Raw genomic sequence first — 20276 nt, forward strand, 5'->3', positions numbered from 1 at the left:
CCGAGTTTAGCAAGCTTTTTCAATGTGTAGAATATCAATTTTTAAATCCCCACAAGAATCTTTAACTTTTCTAGCTAGACTCCCTTATTCTTTAATAGATATTTTATCAGTTATAATTTCTGCTCATTCCTTTAACTAACTAAGCAGAATGTTGTGCAATAACTGAGTTATCCTGGCAAGCGCATTACTGAATATGCACACGAAAATATCTGAACTCTTACCAGGGGTAATGATGACAGAGTTAGCTTCCTTTATCATTTCAATGGCTTGGTCAATTCCGACTTCAGTATGTGTTCCAACAATTTCCATAGGTTTCCCTCCACCCGTAGAAGATGTACCAAATCCACCCAAAATCACATTTGGCAAAGACCTATTCATGGCCTAAGTGGGAAGACATGAAAATGAGTGCATTGGTCAAAAGCAATAGTTCTGATTACATTCAGAGAACCCCAAAATAAACAGTGCATTTGATGGGAATCCTCATGTCGTTTGTTTGGAAAGGCAAGCTGCATTATTGTTCAGCTCATTAAAGTGTACTTTAACAAGACTCCGAAGACAATGCAGCAATGGTTCAATAGTTCAATATTCTATTTGGAAAGCTACATTATCCCATTTGGCATATAACCCATACATTTTGAATAAAGGTTTTCAGATGTGCCTTTGAGAAATTCTTATGTTTTTCAGTCATGTTCTAACCATTTTTCTTTTTACAAAGCCACTCTAACATTTTTCTCTGGGGAAACAAAGGCATTGATTTGTTTAAAGAACTTCTCCCCTCTTGCTCATTATAAAACAGCATGTTTCCTCAAAACCAGTCATGGGGTGAGATTTTTCATTGCAGATTCTTTGGTCCTTGTCAAAATGCTGACTGACAGTACTGGGCTTACAAAGCAAACCATACTACTCCTTATTTCGTTTTTTAAAGTAAGGTTAGATGATGGATTGACAATGCTAGAGACTGTTTATTCAGAGAACATGTACAGTGCAGGCAACAGCAATGCAAGCTTCCCCATACTACAATCCCACCAATCCGACCTGGAAGGGTCACATCTAACAGTGAGAGTAATTTAGCATCCAGGTCAATATGAATGCCAGTCAGTGCCAGTTGTGGTCATGGTTTCTGAGATCTCTAGGAACTGGAGTGAGATCACCAATTGCTCTTTGCATCTAAACACTATGTGTACCACATCCTAATTCTAAAGGCCCACCAAATAGTCATCAGACACACAATAACTTTTGATTATTTATGACCAGTTTGAACTGGATTTAAACTGGCAATTGATCCATTGGGCCATCCAGTCTTCTACAGTTTCTCTTTTTAAGAAGTTCCCACAGTAGAAGCTCCAGACTTGTTTCACCAAAGTCAGCATGTTAGCCCAAGTACATATGTTGCCATCTTACCACACACATGATGTAAGAGAGAATTGCTCCAGAGGACCCAATCAAGGCACCAACAATTGTCATCAGGTTGTTATCAAGAAGGAATCCTTCTGCACACAAAGCCCATCCAGAATAGCTGTTCAATACAGTGATGACCACAGGCATATCTGCACCACCGATAGCTGCCGTAAGTGTGACTCCCTGCAATTTAATACACACCATGGAAAGAAAAACTAAAGGAAACTCACGTTTATAGAATGCCATTATTACTAACCTGTTAATTAAAAAACAAAACAAACAAACTATCCAATACCCGAGGCTATTTCATGATTATCTGTTATACATAATGGGTCTGATTCTGTGATGAGCTGAGCACTCTGAATTCTGATTTACACAAAAGGAGCTGAACCCACTCAGCATCTCACAGGATTGGACACTTACTCTCTTTCCAAAACGTCTTTCCAAAACCAGATCATATTTATAGCAGTGGTTTAGAGTATAGGATTACATATACATCTGACTAGACAAACAATAGCTTGTTTTACTGAACTGCCCTTAGCTAAAATGTTTTGGATCCTTGCACTATGGTTTGTGGGATCCTGCAGTGATTTGTGATGGAATGTCTATAGGACACCATAAATATTTTGCATACTGCTTTGAGGAGTGCTCACAATTACACCAAATTTTTCAGCTGATGTGCAGATCTATATTTTTCTGGCATTCAGCAGAAGCTGCAGATGAATGCAAGAACTTTATATTTCCTTTGTGTGCATTAAAAGGATTCAGAGAGTGCTTTCTTGTGTGCTTACCATGATTGAGGAAAGTCCTGAAACACCAAGAAGACAGGCCATGCCGGTAGTATAGCTTGGGTCCAGCATAAACAGCCCCATACCACCCACTGATGCTGCCAGCAACCCGCCATTCAAGTAATGGCGACCAGGTAGAAGGAGCGGCGCTGAGTTCAGTAAACCTGGAATCAAACACTAAGGTGTTAACGCTTCAGCCATTTTAGGATATAAACGTTTTTAATGTTAAAGTACAGGGACCCCAAAGAAGCTATCAGCGCAAGTACAGAATCAGAAGCCCAAAGATGCTGGTTCCACAGTGGATCAATTTATCTAAAGGAAAGTTTGGCCCATTGGAGACACAAGGCAGAGGAACGGTTGTTTGGAGCTCCCTACTTCCCAGTAGCTCCTTTTCAACTCTCAGCTCCCAGGAGCTGGTCTTTTCCCACATATGAGTGTACAGTCATTGGGCGACACTCCAGCTCTATTGGCTAGCCTGTCTGTCATTCAGGGGTCTGCCCGGTCAACAGTCTTTGAGGATGGGGGTTCCTCTCAATTATCAGTTTTCTGGGAAAGCAGTTCACATGCACCAAACCCTGGTTTTCAGCTCCCTGGCTAGCAACACAGTTTCCCATTTCAGCTCTGAGCCAAGGAAGCCTGTTTGGCCCTAAATGTCAGCCAAGAGAGCTCCTGCCATCAGACTGCTTCCCCAAACAACCACATAAGGATTTTTCATACTCAGTGATTCCCTTGACATCATTCCTATCATTATATGAAATGGGATGCGGCAGACAGCACCAAAGCAGCTTCCCACGTAGTATGATCATTCTGCCAGTGCTTATGGGGACCAAATACTTGTCTGGAACAAGAAACCTCAGTGACTATTTATCCTTGAAAACTATTTTGGACTGAATAGGACTCACAGCATTTGGTCTTGATGTCATTATTTCAATAGTTACTGGTCATGCTACTACTGCAGATGCACCTTTTTGGACTTGAATTGTATCACATCAGTACTTTTATTCAAACTCATATTTTTACACGTATATCTTGTCTGTCTTTAGTATGGCATGCACCATGAAATGGTTTGTCTATTTTTCACAAGAGTTAAATTACTGAGCAATTTGATTAGTTTTTAGGGCCGTAATCTTCATACTTCACTCTGGAATAGCTTTTCATTGCCACATTGGGACTAAGAAAATAATGGGTCCAAATATAGTCTACAGGAGCTCTTACCACATTTTCTATGACCCTTATTTGTCCTCCTCAGGACTTTAGTCCTTGCTACATCTGAGGGAGTGTAAACAAGCACTCGTTCTCCCTCTGGAAATTTACATGAGAGGATTTTTTGGAAGCTGTCACCAATAACAACCTAATATCATCTTTTGGCCATCTAATCCCACCAAACTTGTCAAAATAATTCTTCTGTAAAAGGATGTGATTTTGAAAAGGACCTGAAAGTTAGCTACCCAATTCCCACTGAAAGTAGCATCTCACTCCTATAGAAACCTTTGGAAATTCCATCCTAAATTATTTAAGGTGACATAGACCAAAGAAGAAAGTACCTTGCAGTTTTCCATAAGCCACTAATGAACCGCTGAAAGTTACACCCCCAATGTAGGTGCCCAAATATGCCACAGTTTTGAGAACACTGGCAGAAGGATGAACATCGAGGTGTGGATATTCAATCATATACTCAGCAATACATGTAAGAACCGCTGCCAAACCAACCAGACTGTGAAATGCAGCTACAAGCTGTGGAAGGTCAGAGATTTCAATCCGTTTCGCAACTGTGAGACCTGTAAAATGAAATGATTTAGATCCAAGATTAAAGAATTGTATTGTATTTCATCCTCTCTTGAAGTATAAACAGGCAGTTAAGCAACAGAGGACTGTTTTCTTTCTTATGTTGTTTTTCTTTTTGTGTAATACAATAGAAACATAATAGTTATAGGAAATTATAACCTAATTTAAATCTCCTCCAAAAGTATATTGCAAGAACATTCTGAGACAACAGACTATAAAAAACAGAGCCAGACTGGGGCTTTGAAGCCACAACCTTTTCCTTGGGGAGGGGGTACTGCGGGTGCATCAGTCACATCTCCCAGATATATTCTGCCCACAGGGGAGCAGGCAAGCAAAATGCCCCTGGAGGCTCTAAGAGAGCACATTGTGTTCTCATTAACAAGCTGGGAATGCTCTTTCCCACCATTCCTGCTGTCAGGCCTCCAACACCCATGTTCCTTGGAGATCAGAACTCCCGAAGTTCCATTCCTTCTGGGCTGAAATGTGGAACAGAGCAGGGCTGGATTTCTACCCTGCCACAAGGGTCAGCATACCCTGTTATAAGGATCCTATCTGGCTACACAGGTATGGCCACCACTGAAGATTAGTAAACCCTTTGCCAGACCAAAGATCTGGCATTACAGTTCTAGTAGTCCTGACTACAGACCAATTGTTCAAAGGTATTGTGATCCAGGAACATACTTGCTAATCCTTCTCCCCTCACCCTATTAATTATATTATTATTATTATTATTATTATTATCATCAAAACTATTAGCAATAAGAACTTTTGGGAGAGGCATAAGTAATGAATAGGAGGATTTTAAATTTTCCTGATTGTGCTCTCCACTGCTTTTTGGAATTACATAGAGGGAAATTTCAACTGAAAAACATTCACTGCAGGGTTGTCTGTAGTGAGACTTTCAGGATTCCAAACAAGGCCACGAAAGGTAATCCTATGAGGTTCTGGAAAATGGGAACCTTAAAGGAACCTCTGGGAAATACTGTCATCATTAACCCTATAACAATAGCCACCATTTTGAGCTATGGTTACTATTTCCTTTGATTGTAACTTGCCAGCAAGTGCATATTCAGGTAAAATACTTCCTAGAAATAAAATGTATGTTTTAAGCTTAAGCCATGTGACTGAATTTAAAAACAATTTATAAGCTTTGTACATATCTGCTTCACCATCTTAAGTTCTCCTCTTAGTCAAGATTGCCACCTTTAGGCATTAATTCACTTTCCAAATGTATTTTCTCATCCTATTATAAATAAAGAATTATTAATTGGTTAATAAACCACGAATGAATGTGGTATGAAGTCAGGCTACATGAATTGTACAATGTGTTGTACATACCTATTGTACCACCCATTGCCATGGCAGCAGACATCTGAGCGAGTACTTCTGGTGATGGGTTCAGTGCTCCTAGTGTAGCTGCTACACCACCAGCCACCCCAATCATACCTAGGGCATTGCCAAGTCTAGAAGTGTTCTGACTAGACAATCCTGCCAGTGCACCAACACAGCAAAGACCTGAGCCCAAATATATCATCTGTAAAACAATGCAAAAGTTAATACATAGTGCACAGCATTACTGCACATCTGTCTTTTCTCCTGGTAGAGGATAAGGGTGTTGCAAAACCTCCAGGATCCCCAGCTAGAGTAGGGGGAGGGGAAGTTTCAATGCCAAGAGTTTATGGTTTAAGATAGCAAAGATTTCTTCTTTGCATATTACTGGAGCAGTCAAGTTTATTAGCCCCAGGTGCTGAAACTTCCCTAAGTTGTCTCCTTTCGATTCTCCGTTCCTGTATTTCTCGGTCACACCACTTTGCAAACATTGCAGCAGTGACACCGACTAAACTTCTCAAATACACAGCCTTAATCCCCAGTGACATATATTTGAGTACATATTTTTGATTATTTCCATAACCATTGCACTACTATTTTCTTGCATTAGTCGTCATTGCCCTGCCATCGTGACTCATCTTCAAGTGTGTATGTGTGTGGGTTCTTACTACTCTCTCCCTAGAGTAACAAACTAACAACACATTAGTTCAAGCTTAAAGTAATTTTGTATAATTATCTTTGCTAGATTTACCATCTTTTACTTTGGAAGTGTTTTTAAATGGTTTTAATCAGCAGTTTCTTTGTGTGGGGAAGAAACACATTTTATCGAATCAGTCATTTAAACTGCATTTTAAAGATTGTAATGCTATGAGATCATTCCCATTGATTTTTCTGTTACTTTGATTCTTAAGTGTTTTGATTCACAAAATGTTCTTGAATCCCTACATGATGGTGCATTTATAAATAACATGTGGTGTTCTTTCTCGTGTTTGAAAAACACATGGTGATTTTATTTCACAGCACAAAAGCTCAATGTTACTTTTCCCCCACCTGTATTACTGAATCCATTGATAATCATGAATCTAAACCAATGTGACAATGGCAAAAAGAATATAGGCTGATACCCACCATTCTCTAATCACCTAGTAACCAATGAAGCTAAGACATTCCATATCCCCCTCATAAAAGCCCAGAAAGGCCATCACAAGACCCTTTGCTTGCTGTACTTCTCAAGAACTGTTCAAAGGGGCTTTTCAAAAATGGAAATCCAGAGAGCTAAATGTGGCAGAAGTAGAGCTGACATGTAACAGTGTTATGAATACTGAGGTGTAACAATTTTATGAACATCGTATGTGACTGGGTCAGGGAGGGCAAGTTGTTATATAGGGTTATAAGATTTTCCTCTATGAAAGTGTTGATCTAACTTACATTGTGCTGTAGGAAGAATCAGCAGGGAAGGAACACAATGGCTTCCCAGAGAAGAAAACCCATGCACACACTTGAAAGACAATGGGCAAAATTATCAGCTTCAAGGACCAGGCATCATGTCTCCAAAGAAGATGCAACCTTGTTGTGCCAGGCTTGGAACATGGAGATCAAACAGTTAAAAGCCTTCGGGGTTAGAGGGGATGACAAGGGGAGGAGGGAGGCTTGACAGAAGCTAAGTAGACAGTATGACAGAAAGAGGGACTTGTGGAGGGAATCTAAAGAAATTGGGCCTTCCCCAGATTCAGAGAATGGTAAGCCTTAGGACGAAAACTTGATATGCGTGCAGTATGTTTTATTCATTATTATCATTTAGACATGTTTTCCCTGAAATGCTTTTGTTCTAAATAAATCATACTTTGCTTTAAGGAGGCTGCTTGATAACTGAATACCACTGTTAATGTCCTGGCAGGAACAGAATTGCAAGGTCTGACATAAGTCAGACCTGCTCAGGTAAATCATAGTTAATAACATGGGACTGCAACCCGGGGCCCGTTGTGAGATGGGACAATCGTGTGATTCCTCTCCAAGAGACAGGCAATGGCATGAGGCTTAGAGAAGGTGTGCTTGGAGAGCCCAGGAGGTGTCAGTTCCCCCAGTAATTATGACAATGAGATCCTCTACAAAAGACACATATCCAAAATGCTCTTTCCAAGCTGGGAAGAAACAAAAGAGCAGTCAAAAATGAGATTCTCATAAATGGAGAGTGGGATGCTCTGCAATACTGTGATTGGTTGCTTTCTGCACTAGCTACGGGTTGCTGCAAGCCATTCTGATTGGTCAGCATAGTGCCCAGATATTTATACAAGGGAGGAGAGGCAGGGAGAAAATACTGAGAGTAAATATTTCCAAAGGCCATTTACCCTAGTAAGCATAGCCAACAGGGACACTTGCAAGCATGTCAAAGAAGGGTGCAGAAATATGTCGACTAAACAATGCTTTGTTTGTACAAAATGCTTGTCTGGGATTCAGGGATGATTATCTTTAAAGAGACCTTTTCCACCAAACAACGCTGAAGGATTGCAAACGGACCGGTTTGCCATCCATCTAAATCAATAGCCAAAGTTGACAACCACCTATCATAGATTATTTTTTGCAGGTTGTTACTATAAATGTGACTACATAATATCATAATTAGGGTCCAGTCAACAGGCTAGAAGGACTAGGACTAAAATAGTTTTAATGGTGTCAGTTTGGGCTGCAGGTTTGCAGCTCTGTTAGAAAGTACCAGATAATTCTCCTTCTAGAATCCTATCCGTAACCCCTACATACATCCTACTTTTTCAAATATGTTACTATTTGGGAAACACCTAATGGCCACATTTTATATTGATGTAAATGAGTACAGTTCCTCTGACTTCTATAGAGTTTTGCCCATTTACACCAGCAGAGAATTTGGCCCAATGTCTTTCTAACTATTGGCCTGGTCCTTGTGATGTTAGGTCCAAATCCAGGAAGCAGACACTGAGCTACTGATTTATGTGTATCTAGAAAATAAACTATCAATATCCACTACTGTTTCCAGTTCTTCTTCTGCTCTGTAGCTCAGCAAGATATTTATTAGATATTACATTTTTACTATCAGCACTCTTTGGTGTATTATTTCCTGGAGCCAATTGTACTGTTTAATTCCTTTAACTGAAGTATCAGGTATCCTAGACTATTAGTTTAGTATGGCTTCAAAGAATGAGGTCCCAGTGAAAAACTCTCTCTGATACAGCTGTTTGGGAAATAAGCGCTATTACTTTGCCTAGTGACTGCTAAATGACCTTCTGATAAATTCCAGGATATTTATCAGCTTCTTTTCCTGAAACGGTTTTGTTTAAAGTACTTCAAAGAATTAATGAAAATTGACACCTCAGTTTTTCCAGACTTTTGGTGATGATCACCTTTGTGGGTAGAGGGAAGTCCTAAGGGTTAGTAAGAGAGGACCAGTTCAATTCTGTTAGTGGTTCTGATTACTATCAGGCCATTTGCTTCACAAAATAATTTCTTTCAGTGTCTTCACTGCTTGATGCTTAGACTATCTCAGAAACAAAATGATGACTCATCTTCCGGTGAAAAACAGAAGAATTTGGAGATGAATTAGAATCATAGGGTTAGGAGGGACGGCAAGGGTCATCTAGTCTAACTCCCTGTCAAGATGCAGGATTTGTTGTGTTTAATCCATCCAAGACAGCTGGTTCTCCAGCCTCCTTTGAAAACCTCCAGTGAAGGAGCTTCAACAACCTCTCTTGGCAGTCTGTTCCTTCTCCTACTGTTATTACAGTTACAAAGTTTTCCCCAAAGTTCAATCTAAATCTGCTATGCTGTAGTTTGAACCCATTGCCTCTTGTTCTGCTCTCTGTGGCAAAAGAGAACAACTTTTCTCCATCTTTTTTATGGCAGCCTTTCAGATATCTGAAGACCACTATCATATCCCCCTCAATCTCCTCTTTTCCAAACTGAACATACCCAGTTACTTCAGCCTTTGCACATATGGTTTACATTCCATCCCTTTGATCACCTTTGTCACTCGCCTCTGGATCCTTTCCAGTTTCTCTACATCCTTTCTACACATTGCTGACCAAAATTGGACACAGTACTTCAACTGATGCCTAGCCAGTGCCCAGTAGAGTGGTACCACAACTTCTCGTGACTTGCATGCTATGCCTCTGTTAATGCAACCTAAAATAACATTTGCTTTTTTTGCAACAGCACCCAATTGCTGACTTGTGTTGAGGTTGTGATCCACCACAACTTCCAATACTTCTCAGCAGTGCTGGTGCCAAGCTGGTTATCTCCCATTCTATGTTTGTGCATTTGCTTTTTCTTCCCTAAGTGTAGCCAGGACAGGAGCCAGTGTTTTTAGCGCCCTAGGCGCACGGCCATTTCACCGCCCCGTGCGCTGCTCCCACGGCTCCGGTGGACCTGCCGCAGGCATTCCTGCGGAGGGTCTGCTGGTCCACGGCTCCAGTGGAGCTGCCGCAGGCGTGTCTGTGGGAGGTCCACCAGAGCCGCGGGAGCAGCGGACCGTCCGCAGAAATGCCTGCGGCAGGTCCACCGGAGCCGTGGGAGAAGCGGACCGTCTGCAGGAATGCCTGCGGCAGGTCCACCGAAGCCGCCTGCCGCCCCCCCTGGCAAAATGACGCCCCCCAGTAATCCTGGAGCCCTAGGCGATTGCTTAGGTCACCTAAATGGAAGTGCCGGCCCTGAGTGTAGCACCCCACATTTGTCTTTGCTGAATTTCATTCTGTTGTCAATAGCCCAGTTCTCCAATTTATCAAGATCTCTTTGAATTTTAACTCTATTCTCCCAAGTATTGGCAACTCTCCCAGCTTTGTGTCATATGCAAACCTGATCAGTATGCTCCCTATACCTACATCCAGGTCATTAATAAAGATGTTAGAAAAAAATGTGTATGTGTGAGTTTTAAAAAAAAAAAGTTTGTTGAAATAGTAAATCTTTTAAGAAGCTTAATTCAACTGCACAAGCAGAACTGCATTGTCTATCCAGATTAAATGTAAGCTCCTTGGGATAGAGACTTTATATACCTTTATACCTGTAAACTACCACACATTCTCAAGGTGCTCAATAAATAATAGTCATTTTAAAAAAGAGAGCAGGAGGGTTTCTTACTAAAGCAGAAAGAACCTGTTCAAAGAGTTTACAGAATTTCTGTCTTCCAAATCTTTCCAGGACAGCACGATGAACCTCTCAACCAATGCAGAAACACTACTCTCATGCCAAGGCAAGTAACTGATTCTGTGGGGTCGCTGCAAGTACATATATTCTTTAGGTCACTAGTTTTGCTCACTCCAGTTGATAGTTGATTGAAGAATTTCTTCTTGCAAAGAGCTACATCTAAAGATTCTGTTCTACACAACAAGAGCACATTCTGAGGTTTGTTAGAGAGGAGATAGTTATGTTTTGTGTTGCTAGGATGCTAGGAAAGGATGTAAAGTGCAGTCTGCGATCTTTGTGACTATTTAAAAGCGATTCAGAAAAGCCAGTATTGAACAGTATTACATCTACCACTGTCTACTTCAGAAATTCCATGCTGTATTTCAACAAACTTGTTTTTTAAACTCACACATGCACAATTTTTTCCCTGCAAGATGACATGGTAAATTGACTGTATTTCACCTTGCTTAAGAAACACACAAAAGGACAAATAGACCATCATGGAATGGAAATACAGAGTCAAATTCTGCAGTATTTTATTGAATAAAATGAGTTTTGCTCAAATAAGGAGAGTGGGATATAGAAAGGTTATAAAACTGTTTTCTCCTCATTTTTAGTGGTGGACAGATTACTAAGAAACCAGAGATTCTGTGATCCAGTGAAAAGGGATGGAGAATATTTGCCCATGTAAATCAATAGTTTGGCTAATACTAAAAATTAGGGTATCAATTCTGCAAATACTGAGCCACGTACCCATTACTGTGAATAGTCCCTTACTATATATACACTGGTAACTGTTAAGGCCAGCAGTATTTGCAGAATCAGGCCCTTCATTTATTTAGCTTTGCTAGCACAACTGAGCCTAGCTGCTTAGATTGCTAACCTGATAACTGAGCAAAATAAATCTGAATGTTGCCTGACCTGTTCAATGTTATATCCACTGGCAAGAGAGGCACCATATCCTCCAACAAACACTGCTCCAGGGAGGAGATAGAGATAATTATATTCCGGTGGGTCTGTAGGTCGTTTGAACATATCCAGCATTCGTTGTGTAATTAAGAAACCGCCTGTTGGGAAATATACGTTTGAACTGTAAAAATAAGAACACAGGAGTCCTTGCATGTACATTCCTACAAATAAAAAACACTCCTTTACAGTAGGTGAGGGTTACCTCTGTATTATGTTTGCATTCTGCAAACTATTTTGGTTGCAAATTTATTTCAAATGTGGTTAGCAAACTACCTTCTCTTCTGTCCCTTGCAGAACTAGAATATTCAGTTCTGTTACCCAACTGCTGTGTTTTTTTAATACGGTTTTTCAGCATCAAATTTACTGCTCTAAAGGCCAAATCATCCCACCTCCCTCTTTCCTCTGCGGTCACATTGGATGCAGCATGACTACTGTAATCCTATAGTGCAAAGGGAAGTGGAGAGGATTCTGGGAGGCCATGCATGGGACCCACACCCTGCACACTACAAAGCTGAACTCCACAACGTAGACTTGGGTAGGGGCAGGCCATTGAAGGGAATGGTAGGCCTGGGATTATGAGAATCCATTGGCTATTCCACAGATCTGCAGAGTTAGTTAAAATGAGCAGCAAAGAATACTGCAATCTTGAGACTGCAATAGAAGTCATGAACCAGCTCTTCTGCTGCTTGGAGTGAAGGGAAATTCCTTCCCCGGCGGTGCTGGCATGAATGCCCAACCCTGTTACACAGGCTGTATGGCTGGTACAAGATTTGCCTGTTAGTGGTCAGATGGAGAACAGGGCATTTAAAGGCAATTATTGGGCAGAGAAAGCTCTTTAAACAGAGGACAGACAGCATGGCAAGACAAGAATGAACCTTATTCAGGGCCTGCTCCAGGCTCCAGATGACCAAGCACATGCTTGGGGTGGCACCTTGGGGAAGGGTGGCGCTCAGGTTTGGGTTTTTTTGGTTTTTGTTTTTTTTTGGTTCAGCGGTGCAGCACTGGAGGGTTTTGTTTGTTTTTATTTTGGCTGGGCAGCGCTCAGGGGGCGGGGGGGGAGCTTGGGTGGCGCAGCACTCAGGGTGGGGTGGGAGCTTCGGGCGGCGCGGTGCTTGTGGGGGCGGGGGCTAGGGTGGCGCAGAGGTCATGAAGGTGGGGGCTTCAGGAGGGGTGGTGCTCGGAGGGAAAAAAGGGGCTTCGGTGGCATGCGCTTGGGGGGGTGGGGAGGCACAGCGGTGCCTAAGGTGGGGGGGGCTCAGTGGCATGCCAGCGCTTGAGGGGGTGGGGGGTTCCGCAGCACGGCGCTCGCAGGCGGGTGTTACGGCAGGGTGGCACCCTTTTTTTGTTGCTTCGGGCGGCAAAAAAGTTAGAGCCGGCCCTGACCTTATTTACTGGAGGAAGAACTATCTGACACAGAGAAAGCAACAGAGAGAGAAAGAGAGACAGATAACCATGGGATTTGATTCAATGTCCTAGAGAAAGTAATCCTCTGGTGTCATGAATTCATTCCTGGAGCAGGAAAGTGCAAGGAGCCTTCCCTCAACCATATGCCCCTGAACCTGGACTGGGTTGGCTCAGCATTGCAATTCCTAACAGATTTAGGATCCTAAATATCATATTCAATAGGATTTAGGCACTGAGGAGACAAAATCCCATTGACAGTCTGTGATGCTCTTACATACCTAAATTACTTTTGAAAATATGATTTGGGCTCCTTTAATCAGTTAGGCATTGCAACATTGAGTGAAGCAATGCCTAAAAACCTTTAAAAGTCTGGGCTTTAGCCTCTTTGTGCCTTAGTTCCCCATCTGTAAAATTGGGACAATAGCACGTCTCAGCCTCATAGGGATATTGAGTGGATAAAAGCATTAAAACAAGATTATAAGGTGCTTGAACACTACCGACATGGGAGCAATATAAGCACCATACACTATGGCACGTACTCTCCAATTTCAAGTGTTAGGTTGATACTTGATTAAGAGATTATTGAAAGCCTTTCTAGCTATTCACTTGTTGATATTTTAGCTTCCCACTGGAACTGCAACATTCTCGAAGAAAAAATACAGCTTTCCATCTGATAATAGAACTCTAATTCTTTACAACATGGAGTCTGATCCAAGTTAAATTGGCACACAGGTATTTCAGTGAAATTTGAAAATGGGGTTTGACTCTCAGTTATTTATAATGAGCCCTGGGAATCTTGTTTTCTTAACCATTTCCCCCTCTACACTGTGTTGTGCTTGTACAATGGTTTGTTGTTATCAGGTTGCTCGTGCATGCTGGGCTGCTGGCACAGATGTCTTTGTAGGCTGAAGCTTTCCAAACCTGGGTGCCTGAAAAGCTAGACATCCATGTTCATAATTAGGTACCTGCCTTTTCACCTGATTTTCAGAGACGCTGAGGTCCTTTTGACCTCAGTGGGAGTGCCAGATGCTCATCACCTCTGAAAATCAGGCCACTTATTTAGGTACAGGTTTCAGAGTGGTAGCCGTGTTAGTCTGTATCAACAAAAAGAACGAGAAGTACTTGTGGCACCTTAGAGACTAACAAATTTATTTGAGCATCAGCTTTCGTGGGCTATTATTCAACAAAAAAACTTCAAAAACAGATTTCAATGAGAAACTGCAGAACTGGAATTAATTTGCAAAATGGACATCATTAAATTAGGCTTGACTAAAGACTGGGAGTGGATGAGTCATTACATAAACTAAGAACTATTTCCCCATGCTAATTTCCCCCTACTGTTACTCACACCTTCTTGTCAACTGTTTGAAATGGGCCATTCTGATTATCATTACAAAAGTTTTTTTCTCCTGCTGATAATAGCCCACCTTAATCGATTAGTCTCATTAGAGTTGGTATGGCAAACCCTATTTTTTCATGTTCTCTGTATATATCTTCCTATTGTATTTTTCACTGCATGCATCTGAGGAAGTGGGCTTTACCCCATGAAAGCTTATGCTCAAATACATTTGTTAGTCTCTAAGGTGCCACAAATACTCCTCGTTTTCTTTATTTAGGTACCTTATTATTGTCTTGGGTGCATAACTTTAGTCACACTGAATACTAAAAATATCTACAGTGTTGCGGTTGAGGAGGGAAATGGGTAAAATGTGATAGTGTTTACTCTTTACTGTGTTCTCTTAGAGCAGAGCCTTTACAGGGTAGCTACTTATTTCTGCTACAGAAAATGTTACTCTCAACATAAGCTTCCACATAGGCATTTACTATTAGAAAATCAAGTTAATCTATTTAAGGTTGCATGCAACAAATCTGTGAGCTAAATTTTCAAAGAAACCTTCTCCTGGCCTCCAACTTTGCCTACAGTAGAATCCAGTTTATCAGTTTGTCTATTTCCTTGTCCATTAAAATTCAGACACAAAAATGCCAACAGACAAAATCTCTGGCCTGTAAAACGTTCAGCTTCAACAAATTATAATTTAATTCAACTAGGACTCAATCCAGATTCTAAATCTGCACAGGCAGTGTTGGGCATGCCCATTTTGGCAAATGTGAACAGCATGTGTGTGTGCACCTAAGGTAGTTAAATGTCTCACAATCCAGTGTCAGAGTGTAAACGAAGGTTTTTAGTGTGTGAAAACTTGCAACTACAAATCTAGAAGCCATTTTAATCATCCTTGGAAAATACGGCCCAGAGAATTTAATCAAACAGAAGAATGACCTCTGCACTACAGGTTGCAAGATTCAGGAGAGTCTAGTGGGATTTGCTGAAGGATTTTGAGTGTATGTTTGTCGTAGCTTATGGTTACAGTCCAGAATCTGCACAAGTTTGCCCCAAGAGGTTAGCAGCTGGCATTTCACAGAGCACAGAAATGTCATGCACCAATGTACAGAAACATTGTACAGAATACACAGGTATTCATCATAAGATATAGAGGAAAATGTTGCTTACCTGCAATATTGACAGACGAAACAAATGCAGCTAGTAAGGCTAGTGTCTGAGGCAAACTAGAAGGAAGGTAAGAGCCACCCATTAAAACCAAACCCCCAACAGCAGTAAGACCTAAAGAAAACAGAATAAATCAACACTCAATGACAAAACACATACAAAGAATTAATAAATAATTGATCAGCTGCAGAAAGGAAGGAACCAGCGAGAAACTGCAGCCAGTAGGGGCAGAAGCAGGGACCTCCCATAATCCACAGAACTTTCTATGGTCTTGACTGGACTTTCTGCGCCCGGTGATGGTTGGCTGTTTGCTCCCACCCTCTCCCAATTCTCCCTCGCAGTCTCTTCATCTCAACTTCTCCCCACACCTCTCTTCTCCCCTGCCCTGTTCCCTTCACCCTCTGCCCCCTCACCTTTCTTTCCATTTAGCTCATCGCCTCCTAACTACCCTCCCTCCCCTAATGATTATGTCACTAACACGATGTTTGCTGCCACCACACTGTTCACTCTGCTTACGTGTTCTAGCCCTTTCCCCATCCAGTGCCTATCTGGTCTACTGAGACTGTAAACTCTTTGGGGCAGGGACTGTCTGCTACCCTGTGTTTGAACAGTGCCCAGCACAGTGGGGCCTGACCTAAAATAACCTAAAAACCATGATTAATAAATAATTTCAGCAGAGTATTATTACCACATGAAATCCATCACATTTAGATAGTATTTCATCTCACTTCTTCCGGAAGCTGAGTGAGGACACATTTCGATAATCTTAGCTATAGTCTAGGGTCCAAGAAATTCAGTTTTTGCCCAGCTATGAAGGTACAGTACACTACTTGTAAGATCACTATTATACTATTCATCATTCACACCGTGCAGGGTGTGTGCTAGGTGCTTTGCAGGCATGTAGGAATACACACTCTCGCTATAGTCAAGGGGCTAGACTGTGCCTTGAACCCACTGGGCCATTTGGGGGGAAGTAGGGAGCGGCTGATGGAAACTAGGGGTTGTGTCTTCCTTCCCAGGTGTGTAGGAGGAGGGTCCCAATTGGATAAGGCAGCATGCTCCCCTCTCAGTACCCTGCTAGAGCCTCTCCCTGCTGTAGCAGGGAGAGGCTCTAGCAGTAGGTCACTACACTGCTGAAAACGGCAGTGTAGAAGAGGGAGTCATGGCTTGGGTGCATAGAGAGCCATGTAGGGTATATACACTAGGGCTCTGGCATGTCTTTACTCACCTAAACAGTGCCTCACCATCTACATAGCTATTTGTGCCTGTGCTGTGGGATGCGTGTGTGGCATGCGATAGTTACTCTATACTTTGACGTAAGGAGGATGCAGTGTAGTCCTACCCTGTAAGAGAAGAGTCTCTATACTTCCTCCCCACCAAGTGTAGGGATTACAGTAGTACCAGACTCCTTGTATTCTCCCCTCCACACCCCCTGCACACAGCTATAAAAGGGCCAGGTACAAGCTGGCCCCTACACAGATCAAAGTGAGACAAAGGATGTGGAAAGGAATAGAGCCTACAATGTGCCTTATACAGTGACGCTAGGCATACACAAATCACAGCAATTACAAAAAGTGGGTGACATTCTTCCCCATCCTATCATCCCTCACACAGATATTTGTATCTGTTATATCACTGTAATAGCCAATAGATTGGCTTTATCTTCAAAAGGGATGATTCTCATTCAGTCCTTGGGCTGTGTGATTCTAGTGAGTTCTTCGTGGGGAACTTCACTGGAGAGAGAAGCAAAAACTAAAGGTAGAACTGCCTAGGTCACTGAGACAGGATTTGACCGGCAGGAACTCCTGACTTCTAATCCTAGTTATAACAGTAACTCACTCTCTGGCCTTGGGTAAGTCACTTACCCCCTTTGTGTCTCAGTTTCCCCATCTGTATGTGTCCCAGCAGAGATTTTGACCCTAACTCTCTCGTAACAAAACACACAAGAGAAGAAAGGAGTGCACTTACCAGAAATTGCATTTGTTACTGACATGAGGGGTGAATGCAGGGCTGGTGTGACACCCCAGACAGTATGATAGCCAACGATTCCAGCGAGACCGAACGTGGTCACCATTTGAGTAAAAGCAGCATTAGGAGAAATAAGCCCCAGTCCTAAAACACCTGTCAAGCCTAAAAAGAAAAGCACATGCTCAGAAGAATAAAAAAGGCACTTTTCTTTATTAGTTGTGAAATAAAAACAGAGCAAGATCCCAACCCTGTTCCAATGAAGCTTTGACAACAATGGAAGCAGGAGAAGGCTTCTAGACATGCTTTTATATGCAGAACTTTTACTCCTTGTTTCTGCCAGAACTAAACCTTGCCCTGAGTAGAATTCATTTCACCAATTTATCTGTTCCAGCCTTAGGATCCAGAGCTGGAGATGCCAACAATAAAAATCTCTGAAATGCAAAATACTTAGCTTGAGCAAAGCATAGCAGAATAGTTGATCACAAAAAGCAAAATGAAAAATGGCATTGATTCTCCAATGACATCTCACAACCTTCAATGCTCTAGTAGAACAGGCCACAATGTAGCAGCTGCATATTATTGAAACAAGCAGACCACACAAACATTTCAACATTCCACTGGTAGAAACTATTATCTCCTTCAGTACAACATTGGTCTTCTTGGCCATACAAACTCAAATTTCAAAAATTGTTTTTCCTCTAAGAAAAGAATGCACCATCGGGACAAATACATGGCTGAAATTATATATATATATATGTTTACTGCGGGCCAGTTTCTGCCCCATTGCGTAGCACTTTACTACTTACACACTCCCAGTACAATCAATTGGACCACCCTCTGAGCAGAGTAGTACTCGTGAGGAAGGGTGACAGAATCTGGCTCTTAGTGGGGAAGTACCAATTTTTGAAGTGCTAACCAGCCTGAGAAGGCTTTATTGAAGTATTTAAACCTGCATTTAGCAGCATTAATCAAAGAAAACAGATCTCCAGAGTGGGATAATCAAGTGATTATACTCCAAGGACAGTATTCAGTAATGAAGTTATCTACAAGCTGATTACCCAGTGACAGCAAAACCACTGGGATGAGGCCATGTGGGAGGTTTTCTGGGTCCCACACAAGGATGGAATTAGGGAAGATTTGCTAAATGAAAGCAAGTTCTTAGATCTTCGTCCACCCCCACCCTCTTTAAAATCCATTTTCTCCACTGCCAGAAAATCCTGTTCTTTGAGCTAATGGCTACTCCTTTCGTTGCTCATTTATCTGGCACAAGATTTCAGAAGGTGAACAGCCCTCACAAAGGTGTGTTAAAATGTCCTGTCATCACTTACACTGAAGATTATTTTTATATTAATTCTACCCTTGTTCTTTTTAAAGAAACTTAATAAAGACAGAATAATGCAACACTGTTTATGAGTGAAAACATTACTAGCTACAATCAAAACCTTATTATCTGGTTTATTTTCCACTTTAACATAGTATTTTTCAAAGTATAATAACCAGAGCACTGGCAATGACATTTGGAAATATATAGTGCATTAAAAGCCTGATCCCAAACTCTTTGAAGTTAGATTCATTAATATTAATAGGCTATGGATCTGGCCCATACATGATATCATATTGTCTCTTTATTATATATGCAGTTACTAGCAGGGCAAGTTTCTTGGTTATGCAAAGTATGGAATGATTTAACACAGAACATCAGAAAACTAACCTATACCTTACTACTGTTTTCCCATTTTCTAGCCTCTCATTCACATGGAAAGTAACTTAACTTAGCAGATCATTTAACCTTTTCTGCTACTTCTCAGTATTAAGACACTGTGCATAGCTCCAGTTCAGGAGTTGGTTTTATTTTTAAGTAAATACAATTTATTTCTAGCAAGACTTATGTTTAAATGCCATGCAGATTGAAGGAAATGCAAACAAAATAGATTGGGCAGCCAAATCTTTCTTGGTGAATCATTTTTACCTGCTGTATAAACTCCAGCTGACGTCATGGTTTTTCTTAATGGTGAGATGGAGGCTTTTTTCTCAGCTTCTAGTTCTTGCACAGTTTTTTGTTTAGCAGGGACAGAAGGTGGCATTGTTCTTGGTAAAGGTGCTGGAAATAAATTCTTACCTTCCTGTGACAGAACAACACAATGACTATGATGGATTCTTGTGGCATCTTGCCCTCCATTATATTAGCGTCTGATCCTATGACATATACTCATAGGAGTTGGCTCAGTGAAGGCACAGGGATTACTCAGATGAGTAAAGACACAGGATTTGGCCTTTATTTTTTATTACACTGATGAAAGAGCACAGATAACTTTATTGTAAAGATCTTGGTTTTAATAAATAAGAATTTTTTAATCTATATTTTAATTAAATAACCGCAGGGCTGCAAATTAGCATTGATTGCTGCGTTCAGTTGGTGGTGAAAAGCACCTTTGGCCTCTTTAGCCCCGTGAGGTGCAGCACAGCATCTAGTCTGGTATCTTTTAGGTCTATTGCATTTCCCTCTAACAACTCCTCTGACAAACATTAGTTTCAGCCTGCCAATGTTTAATTATTGTGCATGACTATGCTTTGGTCTAATGATACCTAAAGGCAGATATGGATACCTGTGAATTCACTTTATCAAAAGAAATACTCCTTACTCTACATTCCATCCAAAATAAACATCACTGCCAAAAAAATATCAGTCTATCCAAAGAAATTTCTCTTGTTTGGAAAAATCTCAGTCAACACACAAGTGATCTTTATTGTCATTTAATTGCCGGTTCAGTTTCCTTGCCCTGTCTCCCACAGTGACAGGGGCAGCAGATTTATGAAACGATGGTGACTCTGGAGGATGGTGAGGGGCCGTTGTATGGGGTTGCAGTCTATCCCATTTTCCTTCCCATACGCTGAGGGTTGAACTTTACTGCTTCAGAAGAATATTATTAAGCAACAGTGCCCTTGTTCCTCCCACACTGATGTGACTGCATCGCAGAAAC

The 20276-nt window shown here is 41.4% G+C and overlaps 1 protein-coding gene across 1 annotated transcript in view; it reads right to left on the minus strand.

Moving 5' to 3' along the window:
• The window catches only part of LOC116814791 (NAD(P) transhydrogenase, mitochondrial-like), a 99402-nt gene that overhangs the window by 12344 nt on the left and 66782 nt on the right, over positions 1-20276 (minus strand). The window contains exons 10-18 of the mRNA XM_075069649.1: positions 19265-19418; positions 17296-17457; positions 15331-15441; positions 11370-11515; positions 5310-5505; positions 3731-3964; positions 2190-2350; positions 1402-1581; positions 222-381 (exon numbers count right to left, since the gene is read on the minus strand). Coding sequence (XP_074925750.1) covers positions 222-381; positions 1402-1581; positions 2190-2350; positions 3731-3964; positions 5310-5505; positions 11370-11515; positions 15331-15441; positions 17296-17457; positions 19265-19418 — 1504 coding nt within the window. The remainder of the gene's footprint in view (positions 1-221; positions 382-1401; positions 1582-2189; positions 2351-3730; positions 3965-5309; positions 5506-11369; positions 11516-15330; positions 15442-17295; positions 17458-19264; positions 19419-20276) is intronic.

This window comes from Chelonoidis abingdonii, chromosome 9, assembly GCF_003597395.2.
Source record: "Chelonoidis abingdonii isolate Lonesome George chromosome 9, CheloAbing_2.0, whole genome shotgun sequence".
NCBI classification, from domain to species: Eukaryota; Metazoa; Chordata; order Testudines; family Testudinidae; genus Chelonoidis; species Chelonoidis abingdonii.